The 22,940-nt window shown below is 35.4% G+C and overlaps 1 protein-coding gene across 1 annotated transcript in view; it reads left to right on the top strand.

Moving 5' to 3' along the window:
• Positions 1–22,940, top strand: part of TMPRSS11F (transmembrane serine protease 11F) — an 83,162-nt gene that overhangs the window by 48,135 nt on the left and 12,087 nt on the right. The window contains exons 3-6 of the mRNA XM_007496374.2: positions 9,770–9,888; positions 18,254–18,321; positions 20,176–20,339; positions 22,304–22,342. Coding sequence (XP_007496436.1) covers positions 9,770–9,888; positions 18,254–18,321; positions 20,176–20,339; positions 22,304–22,342 — 390 coding nt within the window. The remainder of the gene's footprint in view (positions 1–9,769; positions 9,889–18,253; positions 18,322–20,175; positions 20,340–22,303; positions 22,343–22,940) is intronic.

The raw sequence follows: 22,940 nt of genomic DNA, 5'->3' as shown, positions 1-22,940 counted from the left end.
ATGATAACAATTTGGTAAGCACACCTCTGAATATGCTCTTCACGTCTGCTTCAGGAAGGTAGGCTGTAATTTATTTGATTCAAATCAATTGAACACAAATATATTTAATATCTACTGTATGCTCAAGGTTGCAATGTATCATGAACAAGAACTAGCTTTAGACATAAGAAGATCTGGTTTGAAGATCTGCCTCTGTGACATACTGGCTGTCTGGCCTTGGGGAAGTCACTTAACTTTTTAGGACTGTGGACCACTATTTAAGATCATAAGTTGCAGAGAAAGTTTTGGATATACATTGGCAAAGGGAGTTTCTGCACTTTGGGGCTGTCTATAAATAGGCAGGTAGGAGGTAAAGTGGATTGAGAGCTGGACATGGGAATAAAAGACCTGAGTTCATATCCTGCTTCAGATACTAGCTGATGACCTTAGATAAATTACTTAATGTCTCAGATTACTCAGCAGTGATTGTAGGTAATAAAAGCATCTATTTTCCAAGATTTTTGTGAGAATCAAATAAAATAATATTACCACAGTCCCTAGAATATGAGACCCTTAAAAATGTTTGTTCTCTTTTCCTTCTCCATGCTGATTAAATCATAGGTCCAGTCCCCATCCTTACACCTATGTATATGCTCAAAGGTGGTATAAAAAGATTGATATAACACAGGTCCTATCCTAAAGTTTATAATCTAGTAGGGGTGAGAAGGAATAGGGACTTCACCATTTTCTTCCTGATTTTTAATACGAATGGTCCCTAAATTTCTCTTCTTGGTTTGCTCCTTTTCATACTCCCTTGGTAATCTAATTCGTGTACATGGAATCCACTCCTTAACATCACTTTTTAGGTGACTCCAAACATGTATTCATCTACATTCCTGCCTTTATTTTTTCTTTCTCTGCCTCTTTTCACCTGACATCTCAAACAACCTTTGCCTGATACTGATTTTATTATTTCTGCCTTTATTAGCATCATCATTTACCCATTGTTGAGTTATTTTTGCTTTTTCTTTCACTTCTCCTATCCAATTTGTTATCATGTTTGGTTGACTCTACTTTCATAATATTCCCTTCTGTTTCTCATTTCTTTTCCTTTCTCTTTATTCCCACTGTTACCATCCCAACCATCATAATTTCTCCATCTGTTGGGTTGTTGTAAACCTAAAGAACGAATGTCTATAAAGGCTTGGAATGTTTACTCCCATTTAAAAGAGTAGCATATGAAGATTTTTCTGGCACTTTAAATAATATGATAAATATGTTATAACGATTGTACTAGAAATGGCATACCATGAATTTGTATAGCTCATCAAATCCTGAATTACATTTTCATATATTATTTCATTTTCTCCTCTACATGACTCCAGGGGATACATTGTTTCACCATGGGAAATCAGGATGAGGGACTGGAATCCATATTTATTACACAATGATTAGAAGTGGTTCTTTTACATTTAGGAAATCTTAATTTTAATGTATGCAAAATTATTCATATTATGAAATCTCATTGCTGCAATGCCATGATCAGTTTATATGTGCCATTAGAAAAGCACATTTTAAAAAAATGGGTGGACCAGATTAAAGAAGTAATTTGGAAAATCCAAATAATTATTTTTTAATTCTTAAAGATAATTACTGAAAAAAAAATGCTGTTTTATACAGAGACTAGGATTTTGCTTAAGGGATTTGTCCAACCAGAAATATTCTCCCATCTCTTCTCAACATCACTGCCATCACTTCCTTCCTCTCTTCTAAAGTATATTTCTTTTAGCATCTTTCATATAAATTAACTTTTAATTACATAGTGTCTTATATTGATATTTAGTTGTTTCATTTATATCAATTTTGACTTTCCAAATAGCATATAAGCTCTTTGAGAGCAGAGAACTGGGCATGGAAGTAATGATGAATACCTTTTTTTTTTTTTAGCTTCTGGACCTTTCATTTATTTATTTATTTATTTTAAACATTATTTTATTTGGTCATTTTCATACATTGTTCATTGGGAACAGATCATTTTCTTTTCCTCCCCCCACCCCCACCCCCACCCCTTCCCTAGCCGATAGGGGGAGGGGGTTCCTCTCGGTATCACATGTGTCCTTACTCTGAACCCATTTCCTTGTTGTTTGTATTTGCATTAGGGTGCTCATTTAGCGTCTCTCCTCGATCATGTCCCCTAAACCTCTGTAGCCAAGCAGTTGCTTTTCCTCGGTGTTTTTACTCCCTCAGTTTGTCCTCTGCTTGAGGATAGTTGTTTTTTTTTCCTCGTAGATCACTGCAGGTTGTTCAGGGACATTGTAAAGCCATTACTGGAGAAGTCCATTACGTTCTCTTGTACCACAATGTGTCAGTCTCTGTGTACAATGTTCTCCTGGTTTTGCTCCTCTCACTCTGCATCAATTCCTGGAGGTTGTTCCAGTCTCCATGGAATTCCTCCACTTTATTATTCCTTTTAGCACAATAGTATTCCATCACCAACATATACCACAATTTGTTCAGCCATTCCCCAATTGATGGGCATCCCCTCATTTTCCAATTTTTGGCTACCACAAAGAGCGCAGCTATGAATATTCTTGCACAAGTCTTTTTCCTTATTATCTCTTTGGGGTACAAACCCAGCAGTGCTATGGCTGGATCAAAGGGCAGACAGTCTTTTATCACCCTTTGGGAATAGTTCCAAATTGCCCTCCAGAATGGTTGGATCAATTCACAACTCCACCAGCAATGCATTAATGTCCCTACTTTGCCACATCCCCTCCAGAATTCATTACTTTCCTTTGCTGTCATGTTGAACAATCTGCTAGCTGTGAGGTGATACCTCAAAGTTGTTTTGATTTGCATCTCTCTGATTATAAGAGATCTAGAACACTTTTTCATGTGCTTATTAATAGTCTTGATTTCTTTAATTGAAAATTGCCTATTCATGTCCCTTGCCCATTTTTCAATTGGAGAATGGCTTGATTTTTTGTACAAATGGTTTAGCTCTTTATAGATTTGAGTAATTAGACCTTTGTCAGAGGTTTTTGTTATGAAGATTGTTTCCCAATTTGTTGCTTTCCTTCTAATTTTAGTTACATTGGTTTTGTTTGTACCAAAACTTTTTAATTTGATGTAGTCAAAATTATTTATTTTGCATTTTGTGACTCTTTCTAAGTCTTGCTTGGTTTTAAAATCTTTCCCTTCCCAAAGTTCTGACATGTATACTATTCTGTGTTCACCTAATTTACTTATAGTTTCCTTCTTTATATTCAGTTCATTCACCCATTCTGAGTTTATCTTGGTGTAGGGTGTGAGGTGTTGATCCAAACCTAATTTCTCCCACACTGTCTTCCAATTTTCCCAGCAGTTTTTATCAAATACTGGATTTTTGTCCCCAAAGCTGGGGTCTTTGGGTTTGTCAAAGACTGTCTTACTGAGGTCATTTACCCCAAGTCTATTCCACTGATCCTCCTTTCTGTCTCTTAGCCAGTACCAAATTGTTTTGATGACCACGGCTTTGTAATATAGTTTGAGATCTGGGACTGCAAGGCCACCTTCCTTTGTATTTTTTTTTCATTATTTTCCTGGATATCCTTGATCCTTTATTCTTCCAAATGAATTTTGTTATGGTTTTCTCTAATTCAGTAAAATAGTGTTTTGGTAGTTCAATGGTTATGGCACTAAATAGGTAGATAAGTTTGGGTAGGATGGTCATTTTTATTATATTGACTCATCCTACCCATGAGCAGTTAATGTTTTTCCAATTGTTCAAGTCTAGTTTTAGTTGTGTGGAGAGTGTTTTGTAGTTGTGTTCACACAGTAGTTCCTGTGTTTGTCTCGGCAGATAGATTCCTAAGTATTTTATATTGTCTCGGGTGACTTTAAATGGAATTTCTCTTTCTAATTCTTGCTGCTGAACTGGGTTAGAGATATATAGAAATGCTAGTGACTTATGTGGGTTTATTTTGTATCCTGCAACTTTGCTAAAGTTGTTGATTATTTCGATTGGCTTTTTGGTTGATTCCCTGGGATTCTTTAAGTAAATTATCATATCATCCACAAAGAGTGAAAGCTTGGTCTCCTCATTGCCAATTTTAATACCTTCAATTTCTTTTTCTTCTCTAATTGCTACTGCTAGTGTTTCTAGTACAATATTAAATAATAAAGGTGATAATGGGCATCCTTGTTTGACTCCTGATCTTATTAGGAAGGCTTTGAGTTTTTCCCCATTGCAGATGATGTTTCCTGATGGTTTTAGGTATATACTATTTATTATTTTTAGGAAAGGCCCTTCTATTCCTATACTTTCTAGTGTTTTTAATAGGTATGGGTGATGTATTTTGTCAAAGGCTTTTTCTGCATCTATTGAAATAATCATGTGATTTTTGTCGGTTTGCTTGTTTATATGGTCAATTATGTGGATGGTTTTCCTAATATTGAACCATCTTTGCATTCCTGGAATGAATCCTACCTGATCGTAGTGGTTAACCCTTGTGATGACTTGCTGGAGTCTTTTTGCTAGTATCCTATTTAAGATTTTTGCATCTATATTCATTAGGGAGTTTGGCCTATAGTTTTCTTTCTCTGTTTTTAACCTGCCTGGCTTTGGGCTCAGTACCATGTTTGTGTCGTAAAAAGAATTTGGTAGAACCCCTTCTTGGCTTATTCTGTCAAATAGTTTGTATAGTATTGGGGTTAGCTGTTCTTTGAATGTTGTAAAAAATAGACTCGAATACAGGACTACAATCCCCACGAGCCTTTGCTCCACTTCCCCAGAATGCCTTGTAATCTCACCCGGGCCGAGATCGAGAAGGTATTTAAGCTGATTCAAAGGCTTTTGAGCTCTCTCTTTGCTCTTTTTGGACTTCCTTTTTGGAGCAGGCGCGTCTCTTGCGTGATGTGAGGTTATTTTGTCTAGGCCTCTGGCCTAGGCACATGTTTCTTACTTGTATATTCTTTAATCTTTAACCTTTAATAAACCTCTAAAAAATATTATACTTCTTGCAGAGAGAAACTAATTTCTACCTGCCTCAGATGCCTCAGTCTCCCTGTATTCCCTAAATTTTAATCTTTACAATGTTTGATAGAATTCATTTGTGAATCCGTCTGGACCTGGAGATTTTTTCTTAGGGAGTTCTTTGATGGCTTGTTCAATTTCTTTTTCTGATATGGGGTTGTTTAGGTAATTTATTTCTTCCTCTGTTAGTCTAGGCAATGTATATTTTTGCAAGTATTCATCCATATCATCTAGATTGCCATATTTGTTGCCATATAATTGGGCATAGTAGTTTTTAATGATTGCCTTAATTTCCTCTTCATTAGAGGTGAGGTCTCCCTTTTCATCTTGGATACTGTCAATTTGGTTTTTTTCTTTCGTTTTTTTAATTAGACTGACTAGTACTTTGTCTATTTTCTTCATTTTTTTCAAAGTACCAGCTTCTAGTCTTATTTATTAAATCAATAGTTTTTTTACTTTAAATTTTATTAATTTCTCCTTTGATTTTTAGGAACTCTAATTTAGTCTTCATCTGAGGATTTTTAATTTGTTCACTTTCTAGTTTTTTAATTTGCATGCCCAATTCATTGACTTCTGCCCTTCTTAATTTGTTAATATATGAACTCAAGGATATTAATTTCCCCCTGAGTACTGCTTTGGCTGCATCCCATAGGTTTTGAAAGGATGTCTCATCATTGTCATTTTTTTCAATGAAGTTATTAATTGTTTCTACAATTTGTTCTTTAACTAGCTGGTTTTGGAGAATCATATTGTTTAATTTCCAATTAATTTTTGATTTATCTATCCATGTACCTTTACTAATTATTATTTTTATTGCACTGTGGTCTGAGAAGGTTGCATTTATTATTTCTGCCCTTTTGCACTTGTTTGCAATGATTTTGTGCCCTAGTACATGGTACCATGTACTGCTGAAAAGAAGGTGTATTCCTTTTTGTCCCTATTTATTTTTCTCCATATGTCTACTAACTCTAATTTTTCTAAGATTTCATTTGCTTCTCTCACCTCTTTCTTATTTATTTTTTGATTTGGTTTATCTAGTTCGGATAGGGGAAGGTTCAGATCTCCCAGTAGTATAGTTTTTCTATCTATTTCATCCTTGAGCTCCTCTAGTTTCTCCTTTAAAAATTTGGATGCTCTGCCATTTGGTGCATACATATTGAGTACAGATATTTCCTCGTTGTCTATACTGCCTTTTATCAGGATGCAATTACCTTCCCTATCTCTTTTATCTAGATTTATTTTTACTTTGGCTTTGTCTGATATTATGATTGCTACTCCTGCCTTCTTTTAATCATTTGATGCCCAATAGGTTTGGCTCCATCCTCTTACTTTCACCCTATGCGTATCTACTTTCCTCATGTGTGTTTCTTGCAGACAGCATACGGCAAGGTTTTGGATTCTAATCCACTCTGCTATTTGCTTGCGTTTTATGGGTGAGTTCATTCCATTCACATTCAGAGTTGTGATTACTAGCTGTGTATTTCCCAGCATTTTGGTCCTGCCTTTTCTTCTTTCACGATTTCCTTCTATACCAATGTTTGTTTATAGTCAGGCCTGCCCCCCCCTCCGTTCCCTCCCTTATTTTACTTCCCTTTCTACCCCCTCCTTTCTTATCCCCTCCCTTATTTTCCCCTGTAGTCTTTTTAAAATTTCCCCTCCACCCTCTCCCTCCCTTGTACTGCTTCCCTCCCCACCAGTCCATTTTTTACCCTTCTACTCCCCTAAAGGGCGCAAATCTAAAGTACATAAGAGTTGAGTATTTCCTGTCTCCAACCTCTTTACCCTTCCAGTGTATTGATGTTCTCCCCCCTCCCGCCATGAGATTTTTTGTGACATATAAATTTACCTCCATTTGTTTCTTTTCCCTTTTCTTTTAGTCATAACCTCTTTTCTTTTTTAGCTCTAGTCATGTATATATATACATATATATATATACATATACATACATGTATATGTATTTATGTATGCATATATCTATATACCTATTTATGTCTTGTCTTTTCATCCTATACAGTTTGTCACTGTTCCCTCTGAGTGTAATTCTTCTAGCTGCTCAGGTGATAGCAACAGTTTTTAAGAGTTACCAATGACCTCTTTTCTTATAGGGAGACTTTTGATGGGATTAGATTCAGCTGGTTCTTTCAGAAGACTCTGCTCTCTAAGGGGAGAGGGGTCATGGCCTCCCTGGGCTCTGAGGGTTCCTGATGTGATTAGGTTCAGCTTGTTTGTACTGAATGAGCCCCAAAGCAAAAATCCTCCTCCTCCACAATGTGTTGAATGCCCGGAGACTGGCCCAGGTTCCTTTCAAGGTAAGCTCTTCGGAGCAACCCCTTTGCCGGCCCTAAGGTTTCTCTCCTTTCAGTAGCTCTGAGGGCTCCTGATGGGATTGGGTTCAGCTGGTGCCCTAAAGCTGGGACATCCCTTGAGACTCAGTTGGAAGGACCCAGCCATGAAGCTACAGGCTTCCCCCTTCTCTCTATGTTTCCCTGCCGTCTGTGTAGGACATCCTGGAGACTGGCTCAGGTTGCTTTCAAGGTGAGTCCTTCAAAATAGCCAGTCCTGGGGTCCTTTTGCCGACCCTGAAATTCCCACTGCTGCCGTGGGCTCAGCACTCTGGGTTGGGGGGGATGGGTCCTGGGACCTTCCTTCTGCTTGCCCCTTAGATCCGAGTGATCTAGGGTTTTGGCTTTTGGGGGGCTGTACCTTTTGATCCAGGTCTGGGAGGAGGGTTCCCCGGGTCTGTCCTGTTGTTCAGCTTGAATTTCGGTGTCCTAGGAGCTCTCAGTTTGCGATCAGTAAGGAAGGGTTTCTGAGGTCTGAACTTTTGCAGCTTCTAAGCTGCCATCTTGACCGGAAGTCTGATCAATACCTTTTTGTTGACTCATGACTGATATTCCCAATAATTACTTAAATTGCAATAGTAGATAAATGTTCATTGAAATGAAAAATTAAATTCTAACCATTTCAATTTGCTACTAACAATGATAACTTACTAAGTTACACAAAACAGCCACTTCAGCCACCTGACCATAAGTCTGTAGTACATCACCTATACAAAATAATAGCAGAAAAATAACTTCTCATTGATGAGAAAAATGAGATGAAGAATGATGATGATACCTCCTATTCATATAGTCTCTATTATAGAGTGCTTTTAGGTGGAGAGTGCATGAAAATAATATTAAATATGAATGTTTTGCGGAGAAGAAAACTAAAACTTAGAAGGGATAAGTGATTTATCCATGGTCATACTGCCCATAAATATCAGATCCTAAATCTGAACCCAAGTCTCTTGATAATAAACCTAATGCTTCTTTTGTTGTAGACACATCCAGTGATGCTATAGGCTGAACAAATATTTGTGACTTCCCCTTCCTTGCCCCTCTCCTGACCCATGTTTAACTAAAAGAACGTCTTTTTCCCATGTGGAGACTGCTGGGTGCTCAGTTCTACCAAGTATGACAGGGATATTGCCTTACTGTTTCTCCAAATATTGGAATGACTCCATGGAGAGAATGTTAGGACTCTATGTGTGCATACCCGTATCAGCTAGCCCATAGACTTCTTGCCTCTGTGCTTGCCTCCTACCTGCAATTCTCCTTGCATTATCTTCATTAACCTTCAGCCCAGGACAAACCCAGTTCTCTAAGAATCCATTGAAATTCAGGTACAAACTTCTCAGACTCGAGACCCAAACACCCTCTCATTTACACTAGCTGACAGATTATTTTTCTCTGTCTCTCTCAGTGGTATTCTAGTACTTTCTCAATAGTATATCCCTCTCTTATACTAGTATTTTATTTTCATGCTTTATATACATTCAGTAACTGCTACTAACCAGATTCCTAGCAAGTCCTACCAATTCAAGGGAAGCTAGGTGCCACAGTGGTCTGGAGTCAAGAAGACCCGAGTTCAAATCTGATCTCAATACTTACTAGTTATGTGACCCTGGGCAAGTTTCTTAACCCTGTTTTCCTCAGTTTCCTCATCTGTAAAATGAGCTAGAGAAAGAAATGACAAACTGCTCTAGTATCTTTGCCAAGAAAACCTCAAATGGTGTCATGAAGAGTCTGACATGATGGAAACAAATGAACAAAGCCTCAGCAGAATATACTGCATGATCCTTTATGGCCATAATTAACAATTACGGAATAGTCTGACCCCTCTTTCAAATTCGCATCAAAAAGATGCAAAGCCATTCACTTCTAAGTTTCTATACTTTCCATTATATCATTCTGCTTCAAAACCCTTGGCAACAAGTCAGATTTTAGGAAATGCAAAATTACCCTCCTTCATTGCACAGACAGTTGGACTATTAAATGCATCTTCAAAAATACATGCGAGCTATGACATGGCAGAGTTAGCATTGCCATGAAGGTGGTGACATTTTCACAATATGACTGTTGATGTTTGTTTACATTAGATGTAATTTTCATGCCTAATTGTACATGTTCCTATGACTACAACTGTACTAAATGAGTTGTCTGATTAATTTGATGAATGGATGCTGCTAGGAAATGTGACATAAGCAAAGTAGAATGGGGGGCAGGTATGGGGGAGCCTTTCTATAATAAGCAAGTTAAGGAACCATTTTCAGCTCTGCTTCTCTTTGGTAGGTACATACATTTCATACATGTGACTAAATTATTATTACTATATTAATAGCATTAATATATTATTATATATTATTAATATTAATTATATTATAGTATTAATATATCTTATGTGTTTGTGTATAAATATATCAATCAGTGTTTTATTTACTTTACCTTACAGATGAAAGGACCTTCTATTACCTTGTAACCTTTAAGGTCACCAATATCAAATATAAAGAAAAATATGGAAGAAAAACTTCAAGAGAATTCGTAGAACGGAGCCATCAGATTGAAAGGATGGTAAGGTTAATTGCCTTACTGAAATATTTATGTTGGCCTTAGGACAGTGTCTGCAGTGTGCCTCTCTTTCAGTGCCACTTAGCAGAATACCATATACAACATGGGGTTGCCACATCAATGCCACATCAGCTCTACATCCTTATTTCTATCCTGCTCAATAAGGAAATGAAGCAGTCTGATTCACTCTGACAAATTTCACTAAATGTTCTTATGTCCAAGGCACCCCCGAAGTGGAAGGGTCAGGAAGACAGAAGCAAACTATTCCCCAATCTCAAGGAGATTAGTTTTCTTGGGAAACTGTTGATATCAGGTCAGTGTATAAGCAATTAATTTTTCAGCTCTGCAATGAATAGACTAGAGAAGGGATCTTATTCCAGTGCTCCCCCCTTCTCCAATCCATCATCCACAAAGCCGAAAAATTAATTTGCTTATACACTGATTTGATAACACACACACAATACAGATGGGGGAAAAGAAGGTAAAATTGGTTGATTAAGGTCCTACTGAGACTTAGTGGCAGAGTTAGATCTCTTATCTTGCATTTTAGTGCTTTCCCATATACTGTGCTACTTGTCAATGATGATCCCAGCAAGGGGCATTATTATTCTCTTTTACATTGATTTTAGAAGTGCTATGCTCCCCAAACATCCTCATTTCTCTATGGATCTGTCATTCAAGAATGACTTTTTCTTCTTATAACTTTAGCCTCTATCTGCTTGGATAATAACATTTTCAATTCATTGTTGGGAAAAATATTCTTTTTCCACTAAAGGTGTTTTCTGAAGCTTCATTTTGGTGTGGAGGTGATCCTAGATTCTCAAAGCATATGTGATTTAAAAAAAAAAAGACTCTTACCTTCTGTCTTAGAATCAATATTAAATATCATTTCCAAGGCAGAAGAATAGTAAGAGCTAAGGAATTGGGGCTAAGTGACTTGCCTAGGGTCACACAGTTATCTGAGTATTTGAAGTCAAATTTGAACCTAAGTCCTCTCAACTCCAGACCTGGCCCTCTCTGCCTGTTGTGCTAGCTAGCTGCCCCAAGACTTATATGCTTCTGAAGCTCAAGGCCCTGCAGGTTTTATCAAGATATAAAGGTTTTACATAAAAGCTTGTCAACAGACTTTGTCATCTGAGAACCAAGCTCATAAAATTTGGAGATATTTCTCACAACAATTATTAAAAACATTTGCTAAATAACAGAGAGATTGAAAGCAACATCAGAGGAGGGAGCACCCATACCTATGAAATTACAGATTCTCAAAATATTTATTTGTCCCAGAATGATTTTTTTACTCAACCTAGGTAATTCTCTTCCATTTCTGGTGTATTGTGTTTCAGTGGACAAATCTACTATCATTTTATCTGTAGATTTTAGTAATATTATTTGTTAGCAATTGTCTTTTCATATTTATGTATCCTAATCTTTTTATCCATTTTCTAATTTAATAGTCTGGACAACATCTGGACCTGATTTACTTTTCTATTTTTAAAAAACTCTTACCTTCCATCTTGGAATCAATACTAAGTATTGGTTCCAAGCCAGAATAGCAGTATAAGGCCAATGCAATGGGGATTAAGTGATTTGCCCTGGCTCACACAGTGGGGAAGTGTCTTAGGCCAGATTTGAACCTGGGACCTCCACTTCCGATGCCTAACTCTGAACCCACTAAGCCACTTAGCTGCCCCTTACTTTTCCATTTTTTTTAAACTATCACCAAAAAACAAAACAAAACAACAAAACAACAAAAAACAACTTAGCTGATTATGGCTGTAAATGTAATTTGAGGTCTTTAAGTACTATTCTCCTTTTGTTCCTACACTTTCCCCCCATAAGACCTCTTTTCTCTAGATGGATTTTGTGATTTCTCTGTGTAGCTCTAAAGAATTTTCTTGGCAGCTTTATTGGGGCCAGCTTTGTGATAACACCAGTGTAAGAAATTACTTCTAAGGAAACTCTATGCCAATGCAGATCTGCAAATGTTCTGCAACTTTAAGCTTTAGGTTGTTGCCTCGGCTCTGAGAAGTCTGGGCATTTCTATAAAAAGCAGACATATACAAGATACCATAGTGAGGAAATTTGGGGAAAAGGAAGTTGGAATACCAAGATGAGCAAATTGTGTGCATGTGTGCATTTAGCCTAAAGCTGATATATATAGTCAGAGGCATTGAGAGGTGGCAGTTATTCCATGATAGGAAGTCTGATTTGTTTAGATACTAATAAATATTCTGAGAGTGACCCCAATAGAAGCTACCATTAGCTTCAAGTTGGGGCATAAGGTGAGCGAAGGACATTTACAGAAATTAGGAGAAAAGAAAAAAAAAACCCTTTTTCACTTTTAAGGTAAAGTTACAAGGAGCTTCCAAAGACATTGTTCTAAGTGCTTTAAAGAAAACTATTCACTCTTCAGATACAAACAAAAAAGAGATTCTCCTTCTTATCATAAAAGCAGATCATAATAACCCTGTGAGGTAAGTGCTATTATTATCCACATTTTACAAATAACTAAAGCTGAGAGATGTTAAATGACTTCTTTCCCTCAAGTACAAATTACATTTTCTACTTAAAGTCTAGCACTCAATGCACTATATATATATAGTGCCTAATTGCCTAATGTGGATTATTTTACTTAGTAAAGGATTCTCCTCAGATTGGGGTGGTAGGGAAAGGAGACCTGCATTTTCAGTTTCAGTATACAATAACTAGTAACAACAAAACAATAACACAGGCTAAGTACATCCCAGCCTCATTTTTTTCAGGTGGAATTCATACATCAGTAGTATCTCAAACCATAAGGTGGATCAAAACCATGCACGGGTACTCGCCAAGACAATTCCATCTCTAGCCAGGAGCCTATCTTTCTGATATTTTAAGCTATGATCTAAAAATCCAAATCCTATTCTCAGACACCATCTCCATAATCCATGGTTACCTGACTCTCTTCTGGATTGCCTGACTTCAATTATCAAAAGCAAAGATGATATTGCCACCTTTGCCCTAAAGTCCTTAGTTTCTTATCAAAGACGTCAGTTCTATAGTTTCCTCCAGGCTGTGTTATTTGTGCTCTCATGAATCACTAGAAGGGAGAAGTCATCTAGTTTGAGCTCTCTTAGAAGGTTTTCTTTCATATCATGTAAATTCCTGGGGGGAAATAGTAAACCTAAGACACTTCAATAACTGGCAGACTTGCTGGCTAAAATTCTGGTGATGGTCTTGGAGGAATTGTGGACAATGTAGGACAGGTGCCCCAGGACTAAGGCGAACAAATCAATCCTGATGAAATTCTAGAATGTTTTACACCCAGGACTTGTGTGTTTGACAGTACTTAGAGGAAGGGCAGCAGTGATCACTAGAGGCCAATATGTACTCATGAAGAATAGGTCCCACCATAGCAATTCACCTTGTTTCCTTTTCTAGCAAGGCTAGTAAACTGGTTTATTTATTGCTTTATCTTGTGGAGAATATGGAAAGATTTGAGATATAGGATAGTATAAAAAGTCTCAATCGTTATTGATTGAAAATCCATACTCAATAATTGATTAATGGAAGTTTGATCCCTATTAGTATTCTTCAAGACTATATTCTTAGACCTCTTCCCTTATGCATAACTTTCTGAAGATTTGAATCTAAAACAATGAAGTTTAATAGTGTTAAATATAAAATTTTTCTTTTTGGTTTTAAAAATCTTCTGTACAAATATAGGATGGAAGATATGTGGCTAGGCAAGAATTAATTGGAAATATCTGGGGCCTAGAGATGGGAGGTTCTGGATTCAAATATGACTTCAGACACTTCCTAGCTTTGTGTTCATGGGCAAATTACTTAACCCCCATTCCATAACCCTTCCCATTCTTCTGCCTTGGAACCAATATATATTATTGATTCTAAGACAGAAGATAAGAGTTTTAAAAAATGAAAACATATAAGGATTTTAATTGACTTTAAGCTGAATACAGTGGTATAATGAGTCAACCAAAAAAGTTCATGTGATCTTGGGCTGAATTTAAAGAAATATACTGCCAAGAATAAGAGATATGTTAGCAGATGTTAGAGGCCTTGCTTCTTTTCTAACAAGAAGTAATGTGTTTAGTGCTGGGCTCTGCATTTTTGAAGAATCATTAATATCCTTTAGAACCTTCAAAGCTAGGCAGTTATGACGATGAGGAGGCCAGACACTTGAAAAATATCACATAAGGATCACCTAAAGAGATAAAGAATCTTTAAATCAGAGAATAAAAAATTCACGAGAAGTAATTTGTGTGAAGAGTTAGTTGTCCCATAGGGGAATGATGAGACTTCTTGGGTATAGCCTCAAAGGTCAAAAGTAGGTGAAATGGTTAGAAATTATTGGGAGGAAATTTTTAGATCAAGGAAAGAAAAACACAATACCTCCATTGGATATCACGTGGGAATGAAGTCATTTCAGCGCCATATATGACTCAATTGAAGAGCTAACAAAATACACACACACACACACACACACACACACACACACACACATATATCTATATATATATATATATATATATATATATAATGTCTCATAAGAAAAAAATACTGAATAGAACCAGAAAAGGGTATTCATTATTTTTGGTGAATGATTGCCATCTTTTCCAAGGAGCCCATCTGCTACTTAAATAAATCCATATTCTAATTAGTACATTTAGCATCTTGGATAAATTCTAAAAGATGGTATTCTGTATGAGAATTATCCATGATTTACTCTCTAGATTCAGATTTAAGAAGAACATGTACATGCCCATGACTAATATGCTTTGGCTAATTCTGAAGAGCCCATACCATCTTCTCTCCTCTCTCACATCCCCCTCCAAAAAAAGTCATAAATTACTCACCATTTAGGATTAGCATTAGAGTTTCTGTTAAAAGAGAAATGTTACCACAGAGAGCATTGAGTCATTATCATCCATTATGATCTCAAAGTAAATAGGTACATAAATTAGCTAGCAGAATATTTGACAGTTCCTGACAGAATGAAACTCAAAGCAAGATATATTTTGATAAAAAAAAAGAAAGAGTCCAAGGAAGATCAAGAGCTTTGAGCATTGTCCATAGATAGTACCTAGACAGGCAGAGAATTGTGGAATAATAAACAGAAGAGCAATGAGCATGGGATACAATGGAAAGAAAAGAACATGCTAGATGAAATGATGAGGGAATGCTGAAATAGAAGTGAAGAGAATAGAAGATGTTTCAGGGTTTTGATTCAAGCTAGTTCTGTCTGTAAGAATCTAAAATAAATCAAGACATGTATCATGGTAGAATGGAAAGAACCCCTGATTAGAGGACCTGGGTTCTAATCCTTGCTGTGCCATAAACCATTTTCATAGTATTGTAAAATCATTTAATTTCTCTGAGCTTCACTTTCTTAACCTGTAAAATGAGAGAGATCAACTAGAAATCTTATAAGAAAAGTCAAACATAATGTTGGCTGTACTCAACAGTCTTGATTATGTCTTGAACAAGTTTAAAATGTAATTGTGGAATGTTTAACAAAAAAATGAAATGGAACATAGATAATATTAAAACAAAATATTCTAAGTCAGTTTGAAACCATAAGATATCTTTATATATATATATATATATACATATATATTATATGTATATATCTGTGGACCTTATTTCTATTTGAGTTTGACACTGCTAGATTAGATGACACTCAACTTTCTTAGAATTCTTAAAATGATTCAGTGCTCTTTCCCATGCAGACCTACCTAGAATTGTACCAGGCATTATCAGGGCATAAATAATTTACATATTTCTATTTAATGTCAAGTCTTAAATGAATTTACCATCTAATTAGGAAAAGGAGATAAATAGTAAATGCACAGTAAAAGAGAATCATTAGTAGTTCATTATAAAAATACACTAAAAATCATAATGTGTCAAGTAATATAATTCTGAGGAGGGGAAGGTCATTGTGGGCTTGAACAAACCTGAAAGAGCTTAGAATGACTCGACTTTTTTTGTCTTCTGGTGTATCCTTACCACTGGGTATCTTACACTAATGACATGAAGACTGCAGGGCTTAGAAGGCTTTTTTTCATGGGTGTACCTTGTAGACTTCCCCAATCTGTTAATCTGAGATAAAGGATCTTCCTAGAATACTTAATCACAGAGCAATTTCAAACTAAGAAAACCCACATGTTCAAACTTGCAAAAGACAGTAAATAGGTGTGTACAGGACCATTCAAAAATATATTGCTTTGAAGATGTCACTTGGTTTCTTTCTGTTGTAGTTCAAAACAGAGTTGTATTTTTGCATGAATTGATTTATTCTTACTGCCATGAGCCCAATGGTTTAGACATGATCTTGCCTGAAATGGCATAATAGCCTGAGTGTAAAACAACCTAAATCATTACTTTGAATTGAAACCATCAAAAGAGGCAATTGGTTTATAGGGAGAGGGTCAAGATCTGAGTCAGGAGAGAGCAGTGTATAAGACACTATTGACTTTCCTGGGGGAAAAAAGGTCACAAACATTAATTACCTTAATTCACAATTTGGTCATAGGAATTATAAGTGACTGAAGAACATCAGTTGCCTCATAACAGTCTTTTTGAGTCAAATAGAACAGTCTCGTAATAGACAACCCTCTTCATGTGGTTCAGATAAAAAGAGAGGGAACTTCAGTTTTCAAGGAATGGTCCCTACTCTCCAAACTTATAGTTATACCTTTGCTTTCATGCAAAGGAGGAACTGGATATTATGAAAATGACTTTTGCACTAATTCCAAATATCACAGAACCATATCTAGGCTTTTTTTCCTTATCGAACTAGATAACTTAGGGGGTTAATATCAAATGCATTTAATTCTTTGATTTTGATATTTTTTGAAAATATGATTGAATGAAAGCTACTCCTTTCCTAGCTCAGAGTTCAGAAAAGAAGTCATGAGCTCCTTTTCTGAGTCTTTACTTTGATGGCAGAGATGAAACTCCTAATAGATCTGGAGAAGACCAAAGTAGAGATAACCTCTGATTGAGCCCCTCTAACTACTTTCTCTCTGAGAACTGATTCCTTTGGTTTTGTTATTGTTGAGTCATAATCGGGCTATCCTGGTACCTTATCTGAATGTCTGAATGATACATATGATCTTTACATTTCCGCTTAAATCTATGTCCTAATTTGCTTTATTTCTTAAAAAGGAAGGTAAAGTATATATTAACACCTCATTGAATTACATTCCAACACCTCCCCAAGTGGTGTTAACACAACTTCACCTAATTGGTGAAGGGACTCAAAGCTTTGCCATCTATCTCACTATTTTACTTTTAGAATTTCTGGGCATTTTTGTCTGATCTTCAGCTGAATCTTTCTTGAGAGCAAGGTTTATTCAACACAGGAATTCTTAGGATTTTTGTGCCATGGATCTATTTAGCAGTGAATTGTCTATATTCATAATAAAAGAAAATGCTAAAATTATTTTAGAAATGAATGAAAATAAGGAGGTAATCTTTTCCCCCCCACAAAGTTTACATACCATCTAAAATTCATCTATATATTCCAGATTATGGACTCAGCTAGATTTTTTTCTTAATATCCCTAACTTCTAACAAAGTGATTGGTACAGAGCAAATGCTTATTTACTCTTTTTTCATTCATTCATTCATTCATTCATTCATTCATTCATTCATTTACTTATTCGAAGGAATGGATCTCTATCTTCATATTTTCCTCTTGGATACACTCTGCTTTCTTTCTAACAAAAAGACCTCTAATTTCAGGAACCTTCTTTGACTCTCAGCAGTAACCCTTGGGATGCAGGTGCCTTTACAGAATTGTGAAATTTTATAATCCCATCAATGACTCTGATTCAAAGGGCTAGACAAAAAGATATTTACCTTAACAGACTATACTAAAACCAGTTCATAACTGTAATCTCCATTATGAAAGAGTATGAACCAGAGAGGTGACTTCCACAACAGACATTCCTGTGTCAGCTGCCTTCCTAAGGCTATAGATATGGGAAACAGACCATAAATTTGTATCTAATGACATATTCTGGATCTGAGTATAGCCTCTTTATTGTGAGGCCTCTCATAACTGTTGAAATGGGAATTAATTAAATTAAATTAATCATGTAACTTAATGATGTTGACACTATATTCTCATTGATTACATTTTCTCTTACTGATGTAAATGCATTCTGAGGTCATCCAATTTCCTGATTTTTTTATAGATAGAAAATTTAAATTGGTATGTGTGAATAAGCTATCCCACTTTCTTAATTCTCAAATTGAAATGATTTACAAACCATAAAACAGCTATGAATGCTGTGTTCTTCCTTTTTATCTTTTATTGATCTCAAGTACCGTCTGATCTTTTTTTCCCTTAACAAAATAGATGTATAAGATCTTTCGACAGTCATCTCAGAAAGGAAGATTCATCAAATCCCATGTTATCAAACTGAGGTATGTGAAACAGGCTTTCTATACCTAAATATTTGCCATTATAATGAAATTAATTAATTGTCTGGGGCTTGTAGTACAATAAGGTTTCCCATTGAAAACACTCTATCTTATGGCTTTCCTGGAAGGGAGAGTGCTAACCTGAACATGACTGACAGATCTCAAACTCAGCTACTCCTACCTGTTCTTAGTACAGATTTAAAAAGACATACAAAAAGACACTGCCGTACTAGACATCTCCCATGAATTAAAGCATAACAACCCAGAAGGAATTTCTATCAGTAGTCTGTGCCTCTGGGTATAGATTCTTTTACATTAAATAGACTGATAATCTATTTAACAGTTAAGAAACCCCACCCCAACATATCACTTTAAAAAGAATTCCTTTGGTTTATGTAAGTAGTCTGGTGGCACATTTACAATGATTTAATTTAAACATACATTATTTATATCCAATCTTTTACCAATAAAGAAATATACAAAATATAATATGATTTTATTAATGTTTAAATCATTTATTTGTTCTCTACTTATGACATTGTTTTTAGCTTTATATCACATGTTGCATAGGTGCGTTAGTTGCATTAAAGGTGAATGATAGCATTGACAGGCAAGTTAGGTTCCAGGTCACCACAATAAAGAACAAGCTAAACAAATTTTTTGTTTCCCAGTACATATAAAGTTATACTTAAGTTAAACTTTAGTAAGTGTGAAAAAGCATTATGTCTAAAAGAGCAGTATATGTACCTTAATTAAAAATACTTTATTGCCAAAAAATGCTACCATCATGGGAGCTTTCAGTCAGTTATCAACTTTTTGTTGGTAGATGGTTTTGCCTTATAATTATAAATAATATACCTTATTACCTTTTAATGGTTATTGACTGATCCGGGTGGTGCTTGCTGAAGATTGAGGTGGCTGTGGCAATTTCTTAAACTAAGACAACATGAAATTTGCCACCTTTATTGACTCTTCCTTTCACTCAAACACTTAGAGGCCATTGTAGGATCATTAGTTGGACCAATTTCAGTACTGTAGTGTCTCAGGGAATAGGGAAGCCTGAGGGGAGAGAGAGAGAGACTGGAAACAGCCAGTTAGTGGAGCAATCAGAACCCATGTGACATTTATTAAGTTAGCAGTCTTATTATGTCCCCAATAGTAACACCACGCATCATAACATATAATAATAATGAAAAAGTATGAAACAGTGTAAGAAGTACCAAAATAGAACACAAAAACATGATGTGAGCACATGCTGTTGGTCTAAAAATAGACTTGCTCAATGCAGGGTTGCTACAAACCTTCAATTTGTAAAAAATACAATATCTGCAAAGTGTAATAAAATGATGTAGGTCTACATATGATATTTTGATATGATACACTTACATAATACTTTATGATTTGCAAAGGGGTTTACAAATGCTTGAGCTAGATAACCAAGTGGATAGATCATCAGACCTGAAGTCAGGAAAATGGAGTTCAAATTTGATTTTAGATGCTTACTAGTTGTATGAGTCTTGGTGAGTCACTTAATCTCCTAGTTTGCTTCAGTTTCTTCCTGTGAAAAATGGAGATAATAATAGCACCTACTTCCTCGGGTTGTGAAGATCAAATGAGATAATAATCATAAAGGATCTGGCACATAGTAAGCACTACATCAATGTTAGCTAACTTTACTATTATATATACTAATTAAAATATATTCAAGGTCAGATTTGAGCTCATTTCTGAACTCTAGGTCTAATGCCTTATCCATTGTACCACTGGGTTGGTTAATATAACTTGTGGGATAGAAAGAGTTGATGATGATGGAATGCCAATTCTGACTTTTTCTTTTATTTTGTGGATGACCTACAGCCCTGATAAAGATGGTGTGAAAGTTCTTGCGTTGCTCCTTTTTCGTTACCCTGCTTCAGTTGGTGTAGTAAGAATTAAGAAAAAACTTGAAAGTATAATATATCAAGCCCTGAAGACCAAAACGTTCTCTTTGGCCATAAGCAGTCCTTCAATTAAAATCACACGTAAGTGGCTTTCCCTCCATTCCCTACCCCTGCCCCAAGTGTTCATCTTTGTTTTCATGTTTTCCCCATTTAATTGTTTTTGTGTGACATATGAATTGGAGTCATCATATGATTTTTATCAAGAATCTGCCACCAACATTACAGTCATTTATGTACCCCTGGAATTATAATAGAGGATTAAGTCAGGTTAGTTTTATGGTTGAATTAATCAAGTATTAAAGGTTTATTAAATAAAGGACCTTAAAAAAGGTTTACTTTTAGGAAACAATGGAATGGTACATAAGGATAGCATTATAGAGAGTGTCTAGGCTTCTTCTTAGCTTAGCATTGTTTTTGTTATTTTGATTTAATTTAGCCTCTGATTTAATATCTTAATCACTTTCCCAAACCCAAGATGGAACTTTATAAAGGAGAAAAGTTTCTATCTCCATCACTGAAAGAAGTTCTGTCTCTATCACAGTTTCCAGATTCCTACTGAAATTTTGGGCACAGGGTCTCATCCTTTAGCCTAGAAGTATATAGCCAGTCATTATGCATTCAAAAATCCTAAAAGGCCCCAGGGAAAAAGGCCATGGACTCTCCACAAAACTTATAGCTCTAGAAGAGCCTACAATGACAAATGATGGTCATAATGAAGAACCTGAGGTAATGTAAGATTTTGAAGTCCTTTTCCAATCATCAAATTAAAACTAAATCTTAAAGAACTATACATATATGAGTGTTGATGATATTAATCAAGTACAAATTTAGGGCTCGGTATCTTATTTTACATAAATTCTTTGAGAATTACTTAAAACAGGTATTGAATCTAGGTTAATTAATTATTAATTATTTTATTTTTATATCACATCATTATGAATTCATTATTTACCAAATAATTATATAATTAATTTATCTAATAAATTTAATATTCAATATCAATATAATATAATAAATTCATCAAAATAAATGTATTATGTGTATTGTATTAATATTTAATAATTTACTAGATACAATTGTTTGTTAATAAAAACTCTGAGTCATTAGAATACTATACTCCATGCCTAACTAGAGGGCAAAAGGTTATATAAGTAGACAAATAGGTAAAAGTATAATAAATAATCTATATTTATACTTGTTAAATACATATTTATATGAATATAAAAGGATAGAGACAAAGAAAATAGAATATCTGGATATTTCCTATGGAGCTTAGACCTGGTTTATCCTTAACAAGTATCTGAGGACAATAACACTGCATTTCTTTATTCTCTATTACTAAATCATAGAGTTATATATATACAAGAACAAACACACAGATAGGTGAATATTTAATGCAAAATTACTAATGTGTGTATATATACATATATGTATATATGTATAGAGAGATAAATAGATACTATACCAAATTCAAATGTAATCTGAATTCAAAGGTAACTTAAAGGGGGAAAGAAATTATAAAGTTCAAATATGAGCCTGAGGGCTCTTTAGGGAAGAAGGAACAAGAGATCTGTCTACTTTGACTCAGTGATGGAAGAAGTAATCGCACACTGATGTGATACAAAGATGTTCAGATATTTTTTAGTATGAGCTGGGAAAGCAGCCTCTACTTGCTATCTCCTTCTCTAGATCAGTCCCTTAGCAACAATGGCATTATCAGATATTGAGTATTTCAATTTGCCCTGCCCAAGAGAAAGCTCTGCTTGTGTCATCTTTTTCAGCTTTCTAGTGCTCAGTCAAGAAACAAAACAAACAAACCAAAAGATAATTGCATCTAAAATCAGAAGACACTCTAATTTGTATCAGTCAGACAGAACTTTCTTCATTCTTTTTACTGATAATTTGCTCATTAATATTTCCTATCTTTAGCCATCTTCAGAGTAATATATTCTTTGTGATAAATATTCTTATTATAGAACACTTGATCAAGCCAACTATCATAGCATTCTTATGACGTGAATGTATTCATATTTCATTTGTTTTAGCCATTGATTCCTTGAGGACAAGAGACCTTCTCAACAGCCGTGAGTTTAAAAGCATATTTAATTTTTCCATAGCATGATCCACAGTTGATGACAAGGATAAGAAACAGAGTGACATTGTCTATAAACAAACAAACAAACACACTGACATTGGAGTCAGGAAGGCTGGGGTCAAATCCTCCCTCCAGCACATAATCTGAGAAAGTCATTTTTACTATTTCGAGCAATTCTCTGAAGTCTTCACATCCAGATAAATTTCTACTTGTGCAGATTAGTTAATTAATGAGTATGAGGTCCTATAGCTAAATCTCTAGAGTCAATCAGGAAGCTCTAAGTCAAATCCAGCTTCAGATATTTACTCGCTTCAGGGAATTCACTTAATTTCTGTCTGCCCTTAGTTTCCACATGTATACAAAGAGAATAATAATAATAATAATACCTATCTGCAGGATTGTGGGGAAGCTAAAGTAAGATAACATATTTGCAAAGCACTTTTAAACCTCAAAATGCTACATAAATGCCATAATTAATAGAGGGAGTTCCCCCAGAGAACAATGAAACACACAGGTCCAGTCCCCTCCTCCCAAAGGAAACAAAAAAATTTTGTAACCATAGTTAATGAGTAAAAATCAGGAAGACC

Source organism: Monodelphis domestica, chromosome 6, assembly GCF_027887165.1.
Source record: "Monodelphis domestica isolate mMonDom1 chromosome 6, mMonDom1.pri, whole genome shotgun sequence".
Taxonomy (NCBI): domain Eukaryota; kingdom Metazoa; phylum Chordata; class Mammalia; order Didelphimorphia; family Didelphidae; genus Monodelphis; species Monodelphis domestica.
The sequence above is the reverse complement of the archived record's forward strand: the minus strand, read 5'-3'. Positions and strand labels throughout refer to the sequence as shown.